Below are 17,571 nucleotides of genomic sequence, written 5' to 3' on the forward strand. Positions count from 1 at the left end.
CCTTCGAGGCGATACCCTTTGCTCAGTTTCACACGCGGGCTCTCCAGGCGGAGATCCTGGCCAGGTGGGACAGACTGCCTCAGTCCCTGGATCTGTGTGTCTCCCTGAGTCGTCAGACCAGATTGGCTCTTCTGTGGTGGCTCCAGTCCCCGTTGGTGGCGGAAGGCAAGTCCTTCCGTCCGTTGGTGTGGACTTTGATTACCACGGATGCCAGCCTGTCGGGCTGGGGTGGAGTCCTGGGCAACCTGTCTGCCCAGGGCACTTGTTCGGAGGAAGAGTCCTCCTTCCCGATAAATGTGCTGGAACTGCGAGCGATAAAACTCTGTCTCTTCCAGTGGTCGGGCCGTCTTCGGGGCCGTCCTGTCCGGGTACAGACGGACAATGCTACCGCAGTGGCTTACATCAACCACCAAGGGGGCACCAGGAGTGCTCGGGCGGCCCGGGAGGTGACCGACATTCTGTCTTGGGCCGAGGCTCATGTCCCGGCGATCTCGGCTGTTCACATTCCGGGTGTGGAGAATTGGCAGGCCGACTATCTGAGCCGCCAGACCCTGGACCAGGGGGAATGGTCCCTACACCCGGAGGTCTTTCAAATGCTGTGTGCGAGGTGGGGATCCCCGGACGTGGATCTGTTCGCATCCCGGCTAAATCAAAAGGTGGAAAGGTTTGTGGCAAGAACGCCTGATCCGTTGGCGGACGCCTCGGATGCGTTGGTAGCCCCTTGGCATCAGTATCGTCTGATGTATGCCTTTCCTCCGATTCAGTTACTATCCCGGTTCCTCCGCAGATTGGTCTCGAAACCGCACCTGGTGATTCTGGTGGCTCCGGACTGGCCACGCCGGTCCTGGTACGCTGACGTTGTTCACCTGGCAGTGGCGCCTCCGTGGCGTCTGCCTCTGCGGGAAGATCTCCTGTCTCAAGGTCCGATCTTCCATCCTGCTTTTCGGTCGCTGGCTTTAACGGCCTGGCTGTTGAGACCCAGGTCCTGAGGGACAGGGGTCTCTCTTCTGAGATCATCCCTACCCTTGTCAAGGCTAGAAAGATCTCCTCTGGTAAAATCTATTACCGTACCTGGAAGGCTTATTTCGCCTGGTGTGAGTCCAGGGGGTTCTCCCCTCGCTCGTACTCGGTGTCAAGAGTGTTGGCCTTCCTTCAGTCTGGAGTGGACCAGCGCCTGGCGCTGGCCACGATCAAAGGCCAGGTGTCCGCACTGGCTATTCTTTTTCAACGCCCTGTGGCGTCTCATTCCCTGGTTCGCACCTTCATTCAAGGTGTGCGACATTTGGCTCCTCCCAGGAAGGAGCCCTTACCTCCATGGGACTTGAACTTGGTTCTGTCTGTCTTATAGCGTGCTCCCTTTGAAAACATTCGGGAAATATCGTTGCCTCTGCTGTCTAAGAAGGTTGCCTTTTTGGTGGCGATCACTTCGGCTCGCAGGGTGTCGGAACAGGCAGCGTTATCGTGCCGTTCCCCGTACTTGGTGATTCACCGGGATAAGGTGGTTTTGCGTCCGCATCCCTCCTTTCTTACTAAGGTGGTCTCCGAGTTCCACATTAATGAGGACATTGTCCTGCCTTCGCTTTGTACGAAGCTTAAGCATCCTAAGGAGGTTGCTCTGCACTCTTTGGATGTCGTCTATGGAGTCCTTTCGGAAGACAGATTCCCTCTTTGTCCTTCCTGAGGGACCTCGGAAGGGCATGGCTGCATCTGCAGCGACTATTGCCAAATGGATCAGACAGACCATTGAACAGGCTTACGCCTTGAAGGAACAAGTTCCGCCCTTCCCTGTTAAGGCGCACTCTACCAGATCTGTGAGTGCGTCCTGGGCCTATTGGCATCGGGCCTCAGTGGCCCAGGTGTGCAAGGCTGCGCCTTGGTCGTCGGTGCACACTTTTTCAAAATTCTACAAAGTAGACGTTCTGGCATCAGCTGATGCTTCCTTTGGCCGCAAGGTTCTCAGTGCGGCAGTGCCATGATGGACCCTTGTGTTTTTTTCTGGGTCCCTGGCTGTTGGCATTTGCTTTCCTGGGCTGTTGCTCCTGTTGAGCATTGTTTTTTTCTGTTGCCCAGTTGGTTCTCTTACAGTGCATGTAAGATTCCTTTCTCTGATGTGGGTACTGCGTTGCCTTTTCTACAGTTGCGTCTCCCACCCCTCATGTCTATACTGCTTTGGGACATCCCAACAGTGATGACTTAGAGGAGGCGTCGACTGTCAGAGGACGTAAGAGAAAACGGAATTTTTGTAAAATCTTACCTGTAAAATTCCTTTCTCTGAGTCCTCCGACAGTCGCCGCCCCCGCCCCTCTTTTGGGGTTCTTATTACCTACTGCTATGCTACCAAACTGAGTTGGGAGTGGTTATGCAGGGGGGTATTGACCAGATGGGACAGCCCCCATGGGTGTGTATATGCTAATGCCTTTTGTCTTTGCACTAAGTCTATATGCCTAGCTACTCCTGCGGATGGGAAGTCAATACCCAACAGTGATGACTTAGAGGAGGCGGCGACTGTCGGAGGAATTCAGTTTTTCTCTGAATTCCCTGAATTCTCTGAGTTTTTCCCTTTCCGATTGTTTGGGGCATCCGGAAAAAAACTTGTCTGGACGAGAAAAGGTGAGCGCTACCCTTAGTCTTGTCATGCCAACATTAATGTATCCTGAGATCATTCATGTGTGGGGTTACTTCTCAGCCAAAGGAATGGGCTCACTCACAATTTTGACTAAGAACATAGCTATGCATAAGGAATGGTGCAAAAAATCCTATGAGAGAAACTTATCCCAACCACCCAAGAACAGTTTGATGATGAACAATGCATTTTCCAGCATGATGGAACACCCTGCCATAAGGAAAAAGTGATAACGAAGTGGCTTGGGGACCAAAAAAATTTAAATTTTGGGTCCATGGCCAGGAAGCTCCCCAGACCTTGATCCTATTAAGAACTTGTGGTTAATCCTCAAAAGTCAGGTGAAGGCCACATTTCTGGGGTGCAGGACTCTGTTCACATCTAGACGTTGCTATTTTTACAGGCGTTTTGCAGTGTTTTTGTGTAGGCGTTTTTAGGTTAAGTGACCAATGAAAAAAAATAAAAACGCCGGTAGTCTGCAAAAAATGAAACTCGTACTTTTTTGAGCGATGGGCATTTTGCTTAAGTCAACAAACGCTCAGATGTGAACAGGGGCCATTGAAATGAATGGGATTTGTCTTGTTGGTCGTTTTTAGAGCTGAGGCTTATGCCCCGTACACACGTGCAGATTATCTGAAGACTTTTGTCTTCAGATTTACCTTTTCTATGTAGTGCAAGGGCCTGCCGGATTGCATACAAATTGAAAGTGTTTAGGTTTGACCTCATATTATATGGTTTTGGTAAGTCTGCAGACAAAAGTCTTCAGATAATCTGCACGTGTGTACGGGGCATTAGAGCAGAAAATTGCCCAAAAACGCCTTGATGTGAACGGAGCCTAATACTTGTCCTGTTGACAGATTCTCCTACCTGAGCTGTGGGTCTCTGCAGCTCCTCCAGAGTTACCATGGGCCTCCTGGCCGCTTCTCTGATTTAATGCTTCTCTGATTTAATGCTCTCTTGGTAGGTTTGCAGTTGTGCCATATGCTTTTCATTTTCGAATGATGGTTTGAACAGTGTTCTGTGAGATGTTCAAAGCTCAGGATATTTTTTTATAACCTAACCTTGCTTTAAACTTCTCTACAACTTTATCCCTGACCTGTCTGGTGTGTTCCTTGGCCTTCATGATGTGGTTTGTTCCCTAAGGTTCTCTTAACAAACCTCTGAGGACTTCACAGAACAGCTTTATTTTACTGAGATTAAACTACACACAGGTGGACTCTAACTAATTAGGTGACTTCTGAAGGCAATTGGTTCCACTAGAGTTTAGTTAAAGGGGGCTGAATACAAATGCACGCCACACTTTTACGATATTTATTTTTGATCATCATTTTTCATTTTCCTTCCAACAATTATGTGCCACTTTGTGTTGGTCTGTCACATAAAATCCCAATAAAATACATTTACGTTTTTGGTTGTAATATGACAAAATGTGGACAATTTCAAGGGGTATGAATACATTTTCAAGGCACTGTATATACTAATAATATAGGGCAAATGAACACTGCTGAGGGTGAACTACATTCCAAGATTCAGCAGCAATAACTTTCTGTATGAGCTTAAATTATTTAAATTATATGTTTTATGAAATTTTAATGATAGTTTTGTTTTGTTTCTTCACTGTTGCAAGACTCGATAGCACTGAAATGGATCATCAGAGTGAGAATGAAGATTATTCTATGATGTCCTCACCTCTTTCTGGGAAGAAAGACAAAAGAGATGACTCTGATAATGACAAATCGAGAGGGCGGAAAAAACAGTCTCTCTTAGACCAGGAGGACAGTTTGAGCATGGATGAGCTGTCTAAATCCACTCAGGAATCGAAACCTAGGTCTGGACAACGTGGACGAAAGAGAGCAGCAGCCACTTCACCTGAGTCAGATGACCAACAGTGGCCAGATAAGAGACTAAAGGAAGACTTAGAATTTGAAGATGAACAAAACAGCCCACCAAAAAAAGGTAGAAGAGGTAGACCGCCTAAGTCTGTCAAGGCAAGCGCTGCTAAGGAAGAGCCAGTAGCAAAGACCCCCAAAAGAGGAAGGAAAAGGGCAGCTGCAGTAGAAATTCCACAAGATGAGGAGGAAGAATCACTTGATATGGCTGATGAGCAAGACTATGAAAATGTAGAGCAGAAACGAAGAGGTAAAGGTCCAGGAAGAACACCCAGGAAGTCTGCGCAAAAGTAAGAATAGTGAAGTGGTGTAGTGTTTTTATATGCTTACCTATTTTAAATGTCACTAAAGGTTTAAATTGAATGTAATCACCTCAGCCCTGAAAGGTTTTACCTCTTCATGACTAGGTCATTTTTTTGCTGTTTAGCCACTGCGCTACTCTAACTGGTAATTGCACGGCTATGCAACGCTGTACACATATTACATTTATATAGTTTTTCACACAAATAGAGCTTTCTTTTGGGAGTATTTGATAACCACTGGGTTTATAATTTATAAATTAAAACAGACAAATTTAAAAAAAAAAAAACGATTTCTCTATCGTCCATCGACAGACGCAGCCTGATTTTCATCAGCTGAATGGGTTATGCTGCCCCCTGCAGGAGTAGTCTAGGCAGCACAAAAATTTTACATGTACAGGCAGGCATAACCCTCCCACACTCGGCTCAGCAAACCAGTTTGTTTCTGCCTAGAGAAGGAGTAGGACCTAGGTTTCCTGCTGGGACTCTGGTCTCAGTTTTTTTTTTTATTCTTTTCAGAATATTTTTATTTTATTAAGCTTTACTCACTAGCTAGTGTCAGGGGAATTCTGGTGGTCTACAAGCAATGGCGGCTAGGGCTTCACACTGGATAATCTAGATCCTTATGGCCCCCCCCAGCCTGACCTAAGAGCATGAGCAAGTTATAGTCCCGCACTGGGTCTCGCCACGACGGTGTCCTTTTCCGTATGGGGACGAGCCTGCAAGCGCATGCCTCGCCGGGACACGGCGACCTGGAATGCCCTGAGTCACAGCGTACCCCTCGGCTGGCAGCACCCCCACTTAGGGTGGGAGGTCTGCCCGGAGCGGAGCCCATCCAGTCCATGGTATGGTGAGTAGATATGACCCCTGGTGGCCTTGGGGGATGTGGGCTCTTTCCTGGGCATAATGGGACCTTTTACCTCCTAAAAGATCCCCCTGGTTTGCCCAGTACCTGGCCTGTGTGCCTATCTCCTTCTTTTTCCGTTCCTGCAGGGGGTTATGTAACTGGGGCGCCCGGTGCCCTGGGGGGGGGTGCATTGTACCTTGTGGCTGCTGGGTCCTGTTTTGGATCCTTGAGGCCTTCATGGTGTCGGTCCCTGGCCGCATGGCCAGCCGTGGGTGCCGCCATCTTCAAGTGTGGGCAATGTACTACATTCTCCCTTTGACTTGTATGGAGCAGCCATTTTCCCTGAGCTTCCTTTAGCAATGTATTGGCAACCATGTTTGTGTAGTCCTCTGTACTTCACTGAGCAGCGTGACCTTTTACATCACTTCCTGTGCTTCCGCTTCCTGCTACTGGCCGAGGTCATTTCCTGTCTCTTCTCCATGCGGCTGAGGACGATCAGGAGGGGTTTTTTCTCTGGAGGTGGTACAGTACTGGGGTCTTTGCAGGCATATCCCTGCACACTCTGCTGTTAGTGTAGTTAAAAGGGGGACTCTGCAGACCGCTGCGATCGGTGGTGGGAACCGTGATCGGCGCTTCTTAAAGCGACAGTACTCCAATTTGTAAAACTTTAAATATGGAGTCGGAGACTGAATTCACCCTCAGACCCACTCTGTGCAACTCCCGGACAGTCCAGATCACAGTCGCTGGCCACAATTTCAGCAGCCCCGGAAAGCCTGGCAACAAAAGTTGGTTTTGTCATGAAAAAGGTTAATAGCCGGAAACGGCCACTGCCTTCTCCATTTTTGGGTGTGTCCTCTGATTCAGAGGCTGATGTGGTTGCCCCGGACGCCCCCCTACTTAAAGGGTCGCTGTCCTCGCAGTCAGATGCTGAAGAGGACATGTCTTCTTCAGCTGCAGCGCGGGAACGCTCTTTGCTGGAGCCCTGATTATTTCAGTGCGGGAAACTATTAGAATGGCTGATGAGCACACGCCGGCAGGGACGCGGGTGGCTTTTGGCTCCTGCAAGACTCAAAAATCTGGCAAGGTTTTTCCTTGTCCTGACACCTTTCATGATATTGTGAATGAGCAATGGCAGGGCGTTAAGCACGTGTTAGTGGTGCCAAAACACTTTAAACGCCGGTATCCTTTTGCTGATACGGTTTCTAACCGTTGGACGGTGCCACCAAAAGTGGACCACCCTGTTTCCAGATTGAATAAATCTACTATTGTGCCTGTGGAAGATTCCCCCCAGTTTTTACGGATCCGGTGGACAGGCGGGTGTAATCCCTTTCCCACCATCTTCATGTGTTTGCGGGTTCCATTTTGAAACCAGTCTTTGTGTCTGTTTTGGTTTCTCAGACTGTTACGGAATGGATTAGGGCCGTGAAGCGCTCTTTGGACCCTGAAATATTTCCTCCAGAACAGCTGGAACTTTTGGACCAGGTGTCCCAGGCCCTGGTGTTCCTGTGTGATGTGTCCCTGGATGCGGTTCCCCTGGTGGCCAGAGTTTCGGCTGTGGGGATTGCCTTACGACGCATGGTTTGGCTGAAGAGCTGGTCGGCTGACCAAGCTTCCAAGAAAGCCCTGATGGATCTCCCTTTTCTGGCAGAACGTTTGTTTGGTGACTCTTTGGATGAGTTGATCAAAGGTCTGATGGGCAGGAAGAGTACTCTTCTTCCTCAATCTGCCAAAGGTACTAAGCGAGGTCCTTTACTGCTCACAGACGTTTTTTTCATTCCTCCGGGGCGCAAGAAAAGGGTAAGCCCTTCAGAGCTTCTGGAGGGGCTAAAAAGCATTGGAGCTAGCACAAAGCCAGTAAGTCCGGTGCTGCAGACAAGTCCTCTTCAGCTTGAAGGGGTGCCTTCACCTGTCTCAGGGGTGGGGGGACGTCTGCGCTTCTTTCGGGAACCCTGGAATTCCTTGATTTAGGATGATTGAGTTCGCGAGCTGATTTGTCTCGGGTACAAGATAGCATTTTGGTCCCGGCTAGGAGACCGCCTTTTTCAGTCAAATCTTCACCTGTCTCTGGAGCGTTTAAAGGATCTTTGGGCCGCGGGCCGCTGTGCAGGATCTCCTGACTTAAGGGGTGATCTTGCCGGTACCGCCGCAGAAACGCTCTCAGGGTTTTCATTCAAACATGTTCACGGTACACAAAGGAGGGCAGGGTGCCTCCCATCCTGGATCTCAAGGCTATGAACCACTTTGTGCAGGTCCAGAAGTTTTGAATGGAGTCCATTCGATCAGTGGTGGCATCCTTGAACCAGGGGCATTTTATGGACTCCATAGAGATTAAGGATGCATATCTCCACGTCCCCATATTAGAGAGACCTCAGCGATTCCTCCACTTTGCGGTGGCAGAGGAGCATTCTCAATTTGTGGCGTTACCCTTTGGTCTCGCCTCCGCTCCCAGAGTCTTTACTAAGGTCCTTTGCCTCTGTGCTGGCTTTGTTGCGTCAGCGAGGTATCTTGATTGTGGGATATCTGGACAATCTCCTGTTGCGAGCATGTCTCCTATTCGGGTCTGTTGGGCAACATCTCAATTACGGTTCAGACTCTTCAGGAATTCAGGTGAACGATCCATTTCTAGAAATCTGCCCTGACGCCATCCGTACGGGTCACTTATCTGGGGCTGACTCTCGACTCTGCTCTGGGGAGGCAAGCTTCAGAAACTGCAAAGGGCGATCAGGTTGCTGATGGAAACAGATCAGACTTCTATGCGGACTTGCATGAGGGCACTGGGCCTGATGATGTTGGCCTTCGAAGCAGTCCCGTTTGCTCAGTTTCACTGGAGACCTTTGCAGAAGGAGATTCTGGCAAAGTGGAACAGGGATCCTCGGTCATTGGACCAGAAGATTCCTTTGAGCCATCTCACGAAGTAGGCTCTATCCTGGTTGATCCAGTCACCTGTTCTGTGCCAGGGCAAGTATTTCCTATCGTTGTTCTGGATGGTGGTGACAACGGATGCCATCCTGTCGGGCTGGGGTGGAGTGTTATTGAAACTTTGTGCCCAGGGGACATGGACAGAATAGGAGTTCTCCTTGCCGATCAATATTCTGGAGCTAAGAGCGATCAAGTGGCTCTCTGGTTCGGATACAATCGGACAATGCCACGGGTGTGGCTTACATCAATCATCAAGGGGGCACCAAGAGTGCCCTGGCGCCAAGGAGGTGGCCGAGATGCTGGTTTGGGCGGAAGCCAATGTTCCAGCTCTTCCCTCAGTCCACATTCTGGGTGTGGAGAATTGGCAGGCGGATTACCTGAGTCTGTTATACAAAAATCGCGCTAAGTGAAATGGAACTAATAAAAGTCCAAATAAAATGAGTCCAATATTCCACACTTTGTGCTGTGATTGTAAATGTGTTGTCAGTCCAAAGTCCCTCTAGGTAATGTGCTTAGCGGAACTCGGAAAGATTAAGGCCCAAAATCCAGATCCGCAAACTTGATGACGTGGTGGTAGTCTTTAAATTAATCTCCGGATATTGGATATGTGAAATTGTAAAACATAAAGAAACGCCATAGCATAAAATCCCACAAATAAATAGAAATGCTGTTGTTAAATAAAACACCAGTGATGTGTTTATATTGTATGGATATAGTGAAAACAGAAGTGAATAGATCCACCACCAGCTTAATACCGCTTACCAGAAACAAGTATATTAAGGCAAAGAAAGAGCCAAAACCAGGTGTATTAAGGGGAGCTCTTCACCAGAGGAGGAAAGCACCAGATGTAATCCACCGCAGAGCGATCAGTCCCTTACCAGACTGAGTGCAAGACAGTCTAAAGGTTAAATAAATCCACCCAAAAGATCCGCAACACCAGGACCTCCAAGCCTCTTACCAGAAGCGAATAACTAGCAGGTGTCAGGATATCCTGGATGGTTGAACCTCCAAATCCCCACAGGAACAATGAGGCAGATCAAATCCAATGGGTAGACACAGAGAGTGATAACGATCCCTTGGAACTCAATAATGGTCGGTCCCGAAAGAGTAAAAAATAAAAACCTTTGAGAACGTCATCTGTGACGAAACGACATTAGGTCATGGCGTGCTGACGTCACTTCCTACAGCGTCCGACGAGTGCGGATCCGTCCGGCCGGCGGCTATACGAGCTATTTACATCTGTTTACATGTGAGTGTAATACTTTTAAATCTATTAAACTTATTGTGGTTTTACACTATGGCGGTTTTTGTTTTACTCTTTCGTGACCGACCATTATTGAGTTCCAAGGGATCGTTATCACTCTCTGTGTCTACCCATTGGATTTGATCTGCCTCATTGTTCCTGTGGGGATTTGGAGGTTCAACCATCCAGGATATCCTGACACCTGCTAGTTATTCGCTTCTGGTAAGAGGCTTGGAGGTCCTGGTGTGCCGGATCTTTTGGGTGGATTTATTTAACCTTTAGACTGTCTTTCACTCAGTCTGGTAAGGGACTGATCGCTCTGCGGTGGATTACATCTGGTGCTTTCCTCCTCTGGTGAAGAGCTTCCCTTAATACACCTGGTTTTGGCTCTTTCATGAATTGCCTTAATATACTTGTTTCTGGTAAGCGGTATTAAGCTGGTGGTGGATCTATTCACTTCTGTTTTCACTATATCCATACAATATAAACACATCACTGGTGTTTTATTTAACAACAGCATTTCTATTTATTTGTGGGATTTTATGCTATGGCGTTTCTTTATGTTTTACAATTTCACATATCCAATATCCGGAGATTAATTTAAAGACTACCACCACGTCATCAAGTTTGCGGATCTGGATTTTGGGCCTTAATCTTTCCGAGTTCCGCTAAGCACATTACCTAGAGGGACTTTGGACTGACAACACATTTACAATCACAGCACAAAGTGTGGAATATTGGACTCATTTTATTTGGACTTTTATTAGTTCCATTTCACTTAGCGCGATTTTTGCATAACAAATTTTAGGGGGTGTGGTCACACTTGAAATCGCAGCTTTTCTGTTTATTTACTTCACCTATAGCGCGGTTATCTTCTTTTCTTTATTTGGATTACCTGAGTCGCCAGGTGATGGATCAGGGGGAATGGTCCCTTCATCCAGAAGTGTTTTAACTACTGTGTGCCCGGTTGGGACTCCGGAGGTGGATCTGTTTGCTTCTCCTCTCAACAGGAAAGTTCAACGGTTTGTGGGCAGGTCTCGGGATCCTCTGGCCGATGCCACAGACACTCTGTGGAGCCAATATTGCCTGATTTATGCCTTCCCGCCGCTCCTACTCCTGCCGAGGTTTCTTCGCCGGTTGGCGGTGGAATTCCGGTCATTCTGGTGGCACCAGACTGGCCTCGGCAGTCTTGGCGCGCAGAACTGGTAAAACTGGTCAACGATCCTCCATGGTGACTTCCTCTGCGGGAAGATCTGCTGTCTCAAGGACTGATCTTCCATCTTGCTTTACGGTCGCTGGCTTTAACGGCCTGGCTGTTGAAAGCAAGGTGTAGAGGGATATAGGTCTTTCCGACTCAGTTAATCCTACTCTTTTGAAGACCAGGAAATCGACATCTAGGAAGATCTATCATCGTACGTGGAAATCGTACATTTCACGGTGTGAATTGCTGTACCTGCACCCTTGCTTGTTTTCTGTAGCTAGGGTTTTGGCCTTTTTACAAAAAGGGCTTGAGCAGCACTTGGCGTTGGGCACTATCAAGGGTCAGGTGTCTGCCTTGGCTTTTTACTTCCAATGCTCATTGGCTGCCAATAGCTTGATTCGCACTTTTATTCAAGGGGTGCGTCATCTGGCTCCTCCACGGAGATCTCCGTTGCCTCTGTGGGATCTCAATCTGGTGTCTGTTGTTCAAAAACCTCCTTTTGAGAACATTAGGGAGATTTCTCTCCCTTCTTTGTCGCAGAAGGTTGCCTTCCTAGTGGCTATTACTTCTACTCACAGAGTATCTGAGTTGGCGGCGCTGTCCTGTCCGCCTTATTTGGTGGTCCTCTGACCTAATCCGTCTTTTCTCCCTAAGGTGGTGTTGAATTTTCACCTTAATGAAGACATTGTGTTGCCTTCCTTATGTCCTTCAGCCTAAGCACCCCAAGGAAATTGCCTTGCATTCCCTGGATGTGGTCTGGGCGATAAGAGTTTATCTGACAGGTACTGAGGCCTTTCGAAAATCTGACTCTTTGTGAAGGTCCTCACAAAGGGTTATGGGCCATACACACTATAAGATTTTCTGAAGACTTTTTCCTTAAGATTTACCAAAACCATATATTATGAGGTCAAACCTAAACACTTTCAATTTGTATGCAATCTGGCAGGCCCTTGCACTACATAGAAAAGGTAAATCTGAAGGAAAAAGTCTTCAGAAAATCTTATAGTGTGTATGACCCATTAGCTGGGTTAGCTGCGACTATATTAAGATGGATCAGGCAGATGGTTGTTCAGGCTTATTCCATCAAGGGTCAGATTCCTCCTTTTCCTGTGAAGGCGCATTCTACTAGAGCGCTGAGTGCCTCTTGGGCTTTTCGCTTGAAGCCTCTGTTGTACAAGTTTGTTGGGCAGCGACTTGGTCATCTGTGCATACTTTTTATAAATTCTACAAGGTAGATTTGTTGGCATCTTCAGATGCCTCCTTTGGCCGCAAGGTTTTGCAGGCTGCTGTTTCGTAAGAGAACGTTTTTTGTTTCTCTTAGGGGTCTTTACCTGGGTGAGCTCCTGTTATTTGGTTGAGCTTCATATTACCCGGTTGGCTACGTTTAGCCTTTTGGAATTTAGGTTACTTTCTGGTTGCGTTCTTCCCACCCCCTCATGCCTACACTGCTTCTGGACATCCCATTCAGCTGATGATCAGGCTGCGTCTGTCGATGGATGATAGACAAAATAAGATCTTACCGTAAAATATTTTTCTCTGAAGTCCATCGACAGACGCAGCACCCACCCCTCTTATTTGGGGATGTTTTTTTTTTCTAAATTGCTTGTAACTAAACTGGTTTGCTGAGCTGAGTGTGGATGGGTTATGCCTGCGGGGACAGCCCCGTGGGCGAGTACATGTAAAATGTTTGTACTGCCTAGACTACTACTGCAGGGGGCAGCATAACCCATTTAGCTGATGATCAGGCTGCGTCTGTTGATGGACTTCACAGAAAAAGATTTTACGGTAAGATCTTACAAAAATCTTTTTTTTTTTTTTTTTTTTTTTTTACTTTCTGCTATAAAACACATCCAATTAAAAATCGAATTTCTTCATAAATTCATGAAAAATGTATTCTGCTACATGTCCTTGGTTAAAAGAAAAAATCCCAATAAGTGTATATTGATTGGTTTGCGTAAAAAGTTATAGCATCTTCAAAAACTATGGTGTATATATACTTTAATTTTTATGTGTATATAGAGTATCTCACAAAAGTGAGTACACCCCTCATTTTTGTAAATATTTTCTTATATCTTTTCATGTGACAACACTAAAGAAATTACACTTTACACACATAACTCAACACACAGCCATGAATGTCTAAACCGCTGGCAACAAAAGTGCCAGCAGTTTACCTGGATGCCGCCACACACGCTTGAAACCATCTGAACCAAATAAGTTTATCTTGGTCTCATCAGACCACAGGACATGATTCCAGTAATCCATGTCCTTAATCTGCTTGTCTTCAGCAAACTGTTTGCAGGCTTTCTTGTGCATCCTCTTTAGAAGAGGCTTCCTTCTGGGACAACGGCCATGCAGGCCAATTTGATGCAGTGTGCGGCGTATGGTCTGAGCACTGACAGGCTGACCCCCCACCCCTTCAACCTCTGCAGCAATGCTGGCAGCACTCATGCGTCTATTAACCAAAGACAACCTCTAGATAATGACGCTGAGCATGTGCACTCAACTTCTTTGGTCGACCATGGCGAGGCCTGTTCTGAGTGGAACCTGTCCTTTTAAACCGCTGTATGGTCTTGGCCACCATGCTGCAGCTCAGTTTCAGGATCTTGGCAATCTTCTTTTAGGCTAGGCCATCTTTATGTAGAGCAACAATTCTTTTTTCCAGATCCTCAGGGAGTCCTTTGCCATGAGGTGCCATGTTGAACTTTCAGTGACCAGTATGAGACAGTGAGAGCGATAACACCAAATTCAACACACCTGCTCCCCATTCACACCTGAAACCTTGTAACACTAACGAGTCACATTACACCGAGGAGGGAAAATGGCTAATTGTGCCCAATTTGGACATTTGCACTTAGGGGGTGTTCTCACTCTTGTTGCCAGCGGTTTAGACATTAATGGCTGTGTGTTGTTATTTTGAGGGGACAGCAAATTTGCCCTGGTATACAAGCTGTACACTCACTACTTTACATTGTAGCAAAGTGTAATTTCTTCAGTGTTGTCACATGAAAAGATATAATAAAATATTCACAAAAATGTGAGGGGTATATACTCCCTTTTGTAAGATACTGTGTGTGTATGTATGTATATGTGTGTGTGTGTGTGTGTGTGTGTGTATGTATGTATATATATATATATATATAATATATATATATATATATATATATATATTGCTAATGGCAGTGATCAGCGACTTATAATGGGACCGTGACCAGTAACACTAATACAGTGATAATACTATACATTGACACTGGCTGGGAAGGGGTTAACATTTTGAGTAAACAAGGGGTTAAATGTGTGCCAATTGTTTACTAAAGAAACAGAGAGCCTTGTTCCCTCTATACAGAGCCCTGTGGTAATAGTCAACACAGGGCTCTGGGCTATGATTGGACATAGCTGATCAGCAGGCCCCGGCCATAAATCATTGGCTGGGACTTGCTGACAAACTCCTTCTGGGTACAATCACAGCGGGGGTTGGAAGCAGGGCACCCTACACCCGGAAACTGGCGACGTACCAGTATAACGCTTTGTACAGGCCTGTCTGTCCGTAGTACTTTGCTTGCATGTGGTCCACAAGTGGTAAAATCTGAATTTAAAGAAAAATCTGCGAAAGTTTGGTTAACTTTTATATGGACAAAAAATTTAACTAGCAAATCTAACTTCAGGTCTGACCAATCTGATTCTGTCCTGGAGCCTTCTCAAGCCACGCCGCAGAAAAGAAGAGGGAGACCGCCCAAATCAGCCTCTACACAAATAAAGAAAAGGTAAATCTTTGTTATGCCATTATGTGTAAAGCAGAAAAGGTTAGGTGCATAAACATCAGTTGGAGAATGGATAATGAACATATTTTGGAATTTGCTACCATTGATGAGAAATCAACATTGATGATCATTGTTTTTTTTTTTTTTTTTACATCCTTTCCTTCAAATCAGCTTTAGGGCTTCAGCTCATTCACGTATGCGTTCGCTTTTGCCAGCCCTCCTAAAAGCATTTTGTGGTGGATTTCAGATGTGTTTGATGGCGGTGAGGAGGCAATATGTGGCCTGTTCCCTGCCTGATTTAATCCTGTTTATGCTGCACCACCATGTGCAATCATAGGCAGTTGCAATGCAGCTCCATAGACTTGCATTGGTCGCTTTGAGTAGCGGTAGCGCCTGTCCAAATGTATCCTGCTGTTCCATTATGGCCGCGGCATGTGTGCAGCCCAGAGCAGTCGCATGTCTGTGTTTGGATGGGTTGTCTGGACAGGAAAATCGTGACTAAACCGCCTAGTTTTTCTTCCACCTGTTTGCATGTGTGAATGAACCCTTAGAAATTGTATGAGAACAGATCTCTCATTATGGCTTTCGGTCTGAATGCTGCATACAATTGTACAGTGTGGTTGAGCCCACAAATACCTTTGTATTATATGTGTATGGTAACAATGCCAATCTTGACTGATTTGTTACAGATAAGTAAAGATGTTTGTATCTATGCATCCTCATTAACCACTTTCCACGTTCCCTGCAGACCGCTGCGATCGGTGGTAGATACCGCAATCAGCGCTCTTAAAGTGACCGTACTCAGTTTTTTTGCAACTTGCACTATGGAGTCCCAAACTGGAAAATCACCCTCAGACCCAATCTGTGCGACTCCCGGACAGTCCAGATCCCAGTCGATAGCTTCGATTTCAGCTGCCCTGGAAAGCCTGGCGACAAAAGTTGATTTTGTCATGAAAAATGTTGATAGCCGAAAACAGCCGCTGCCTTCTCCTTCTATGGAGGTGTCCTCTGATTCAAAGGCTGATGGGGTCGCCTCGGACGCCCCCCTACCTGAGCGGTCACTGTCCTCGCAGTCAGACGGTGAAGAGGACCTGTCGTCTTCAGCTGCAGCGCGGGAACGCGCCTTAGTAGAAGCCCTGATTATTTCTGTGTGGGATACTTAAAATTTGCTGATGAGCCCACGCTGGCAGGGAACGCGGTTGGCTTTTGACTCACTAAAGTCTCAGAAATCTGGCAAGGTTCTCCCTTGTCCCGACACCTTTCATGATATTGTGAATGACCAATGGCGGATCGTTAAGCACGTGTTAGTGGTGCCTAAATACTTAAAATGCCGGTATCCTTTTGCTGAAAAGTTCTTCAACCGTTGGACGGTGCCACCTAAAGTGGACCATCCTGTTTCCAGATTGAACAAATCTACCCTTGTGCCTGTGGAGGATTCCCCAGTTTTTACGGATCCAATGGACAGGCAGGTGGAATCCCTTTCCCTCCATCTTCATGTGCTGTGAAACTGTTTTTTGTGTCTGTGCTAGTCTCGCAGACAGTGATGGAATGGATTAGGGGGTTGCGGGAGTCTTTAGACCCCGAGACTGTTCCTCCGGTACAGCTGGAACTGTTGGACCAGGTGATCCAGGCTCTGGTGTTCCTGTGTGATGCATCTATGGATGCGGCTCCCCTGGTGGCCAGGATCTCGGCCATGGGCATTGTTTTAAGACGCATGGTTTGGTTGAAGAACTGGTCGGCGGACCAAGCTTCTAAAAAGGCCTTAGCTGATTTCCCCTTTCTGGGAGACAGGTTATTTGGCGACTTATTGGATAAGTTGATCAAGGGGCTGACTGGCGGAAGAGTACTCTTCTTGCTCAATCTTCCAAGGGTAAGACACCCGTCTTAAGCGGGGTCCTTCCTTTTCTGCTTACAAATGTTTTTTCGTGCCTCAAAGGCGCAAGAAAAAGGTAAGCCGTTAAGAACTTATGGAGGTGCTAAAAAGCCCTGGGGCAAGACCAAGGCCGGTCAGTATGGTGCGGCAGACAAGTCCTCTTCAGCATGAAGGGGCACCCCTACCTGGCTCAGGGGTGGGGGGGGGGGTTGATTGGGTTCGCAAACTGTTTTTTTTTCTGGGTACAAGATCGAATTCCGGTCCCGGCCAGGGGACAGGTTCTTTAAGTCAAATCTTCACCTGTCTCCGGAGCGTTTGAAGGATCTGCTTGAGGCTGTGTGAGATCTCCTGGCTCAAGGGGTGATTTTGCCGGTTCCCCAACAGGAATGCGCTTGAGGTTTCTATTCAAACCTGTTCGCTGTGCCCAGAAAGGAGGGCAGGTCCAGTCCCGGACCTCAAGGCTCTCAACCACTTTGTGCGGGTGCAGAAGTTTCGAATGAAGTCCATTCGGTTGGTGGTGGCGTCTTTGAATCCAGCGGATTTAATGGCTTTCATCGATCTCAAAGATGCGTATCTCCACATCCCATATTCGAGGGACTCCAGCGATTCCTCCGCTTTGTGGTGGCAGAGGAGCACTTTCATTTTGTGGCGTTACCCTTTGGTCTCGCCTCAGCTCCCAGAGTTTTTACCAAGGTCCTAGCCCCTGTGCTGGCCTTGTTGCGTTGACAAGGTATTTCCATTGTGGGGTATCTGGACGATCTCCTGTAGCGAGCAGTTTCCCATTCGGATCTGTTGGACAACGTCTCCATCACCATTACTCCGTCTGTGCGGCTCACCTATCTGAGGCTGGTCCTCGACTCTGCTCTGGCGAGTGTCTTCCTTCCCTTGGACAAGCTTCAGAAGTTGCAAGGGGCGGTCA

General features: G+C 47.2%; 1 protein-coding gene across 1 annotated transcript in view; it reads left to right on the forward strand.

The window, feature by feature from the left end:
- The window catches only part of PDS5B (PDS5 cohesin associated factor B), a 354,701-nt gene that overhangs the window by 317,256 nt on the left and 19,874 nt on the right, over positions 1–17,571 (forward strand). Inside the window, exons 31-32 of the mRNA XM_082246014.1 lie at positions 4,248–4,799; positions 14,684–14,782. Of these exons, the coding sequence (XP_082102140.1) occupies positions 4,248–4,799; positions 14,684–14,782 (651 nt within the window). The remainder of the gene's footprint in view (positions 1–4,247; positions 4,800–14,683; positions 14,783–17,571) is intronic.

Source organism: Pelophylax lessonae, assembly GCF_965119305.1.
Source record: "Pelophylax lessonae genome assembly, chromosome: 2".
NCBI lineage: Eukaryota > Metazoa > Chordata > Amphibia > Anura > Ranidae > Pelophylax > Pelophylax lessonae.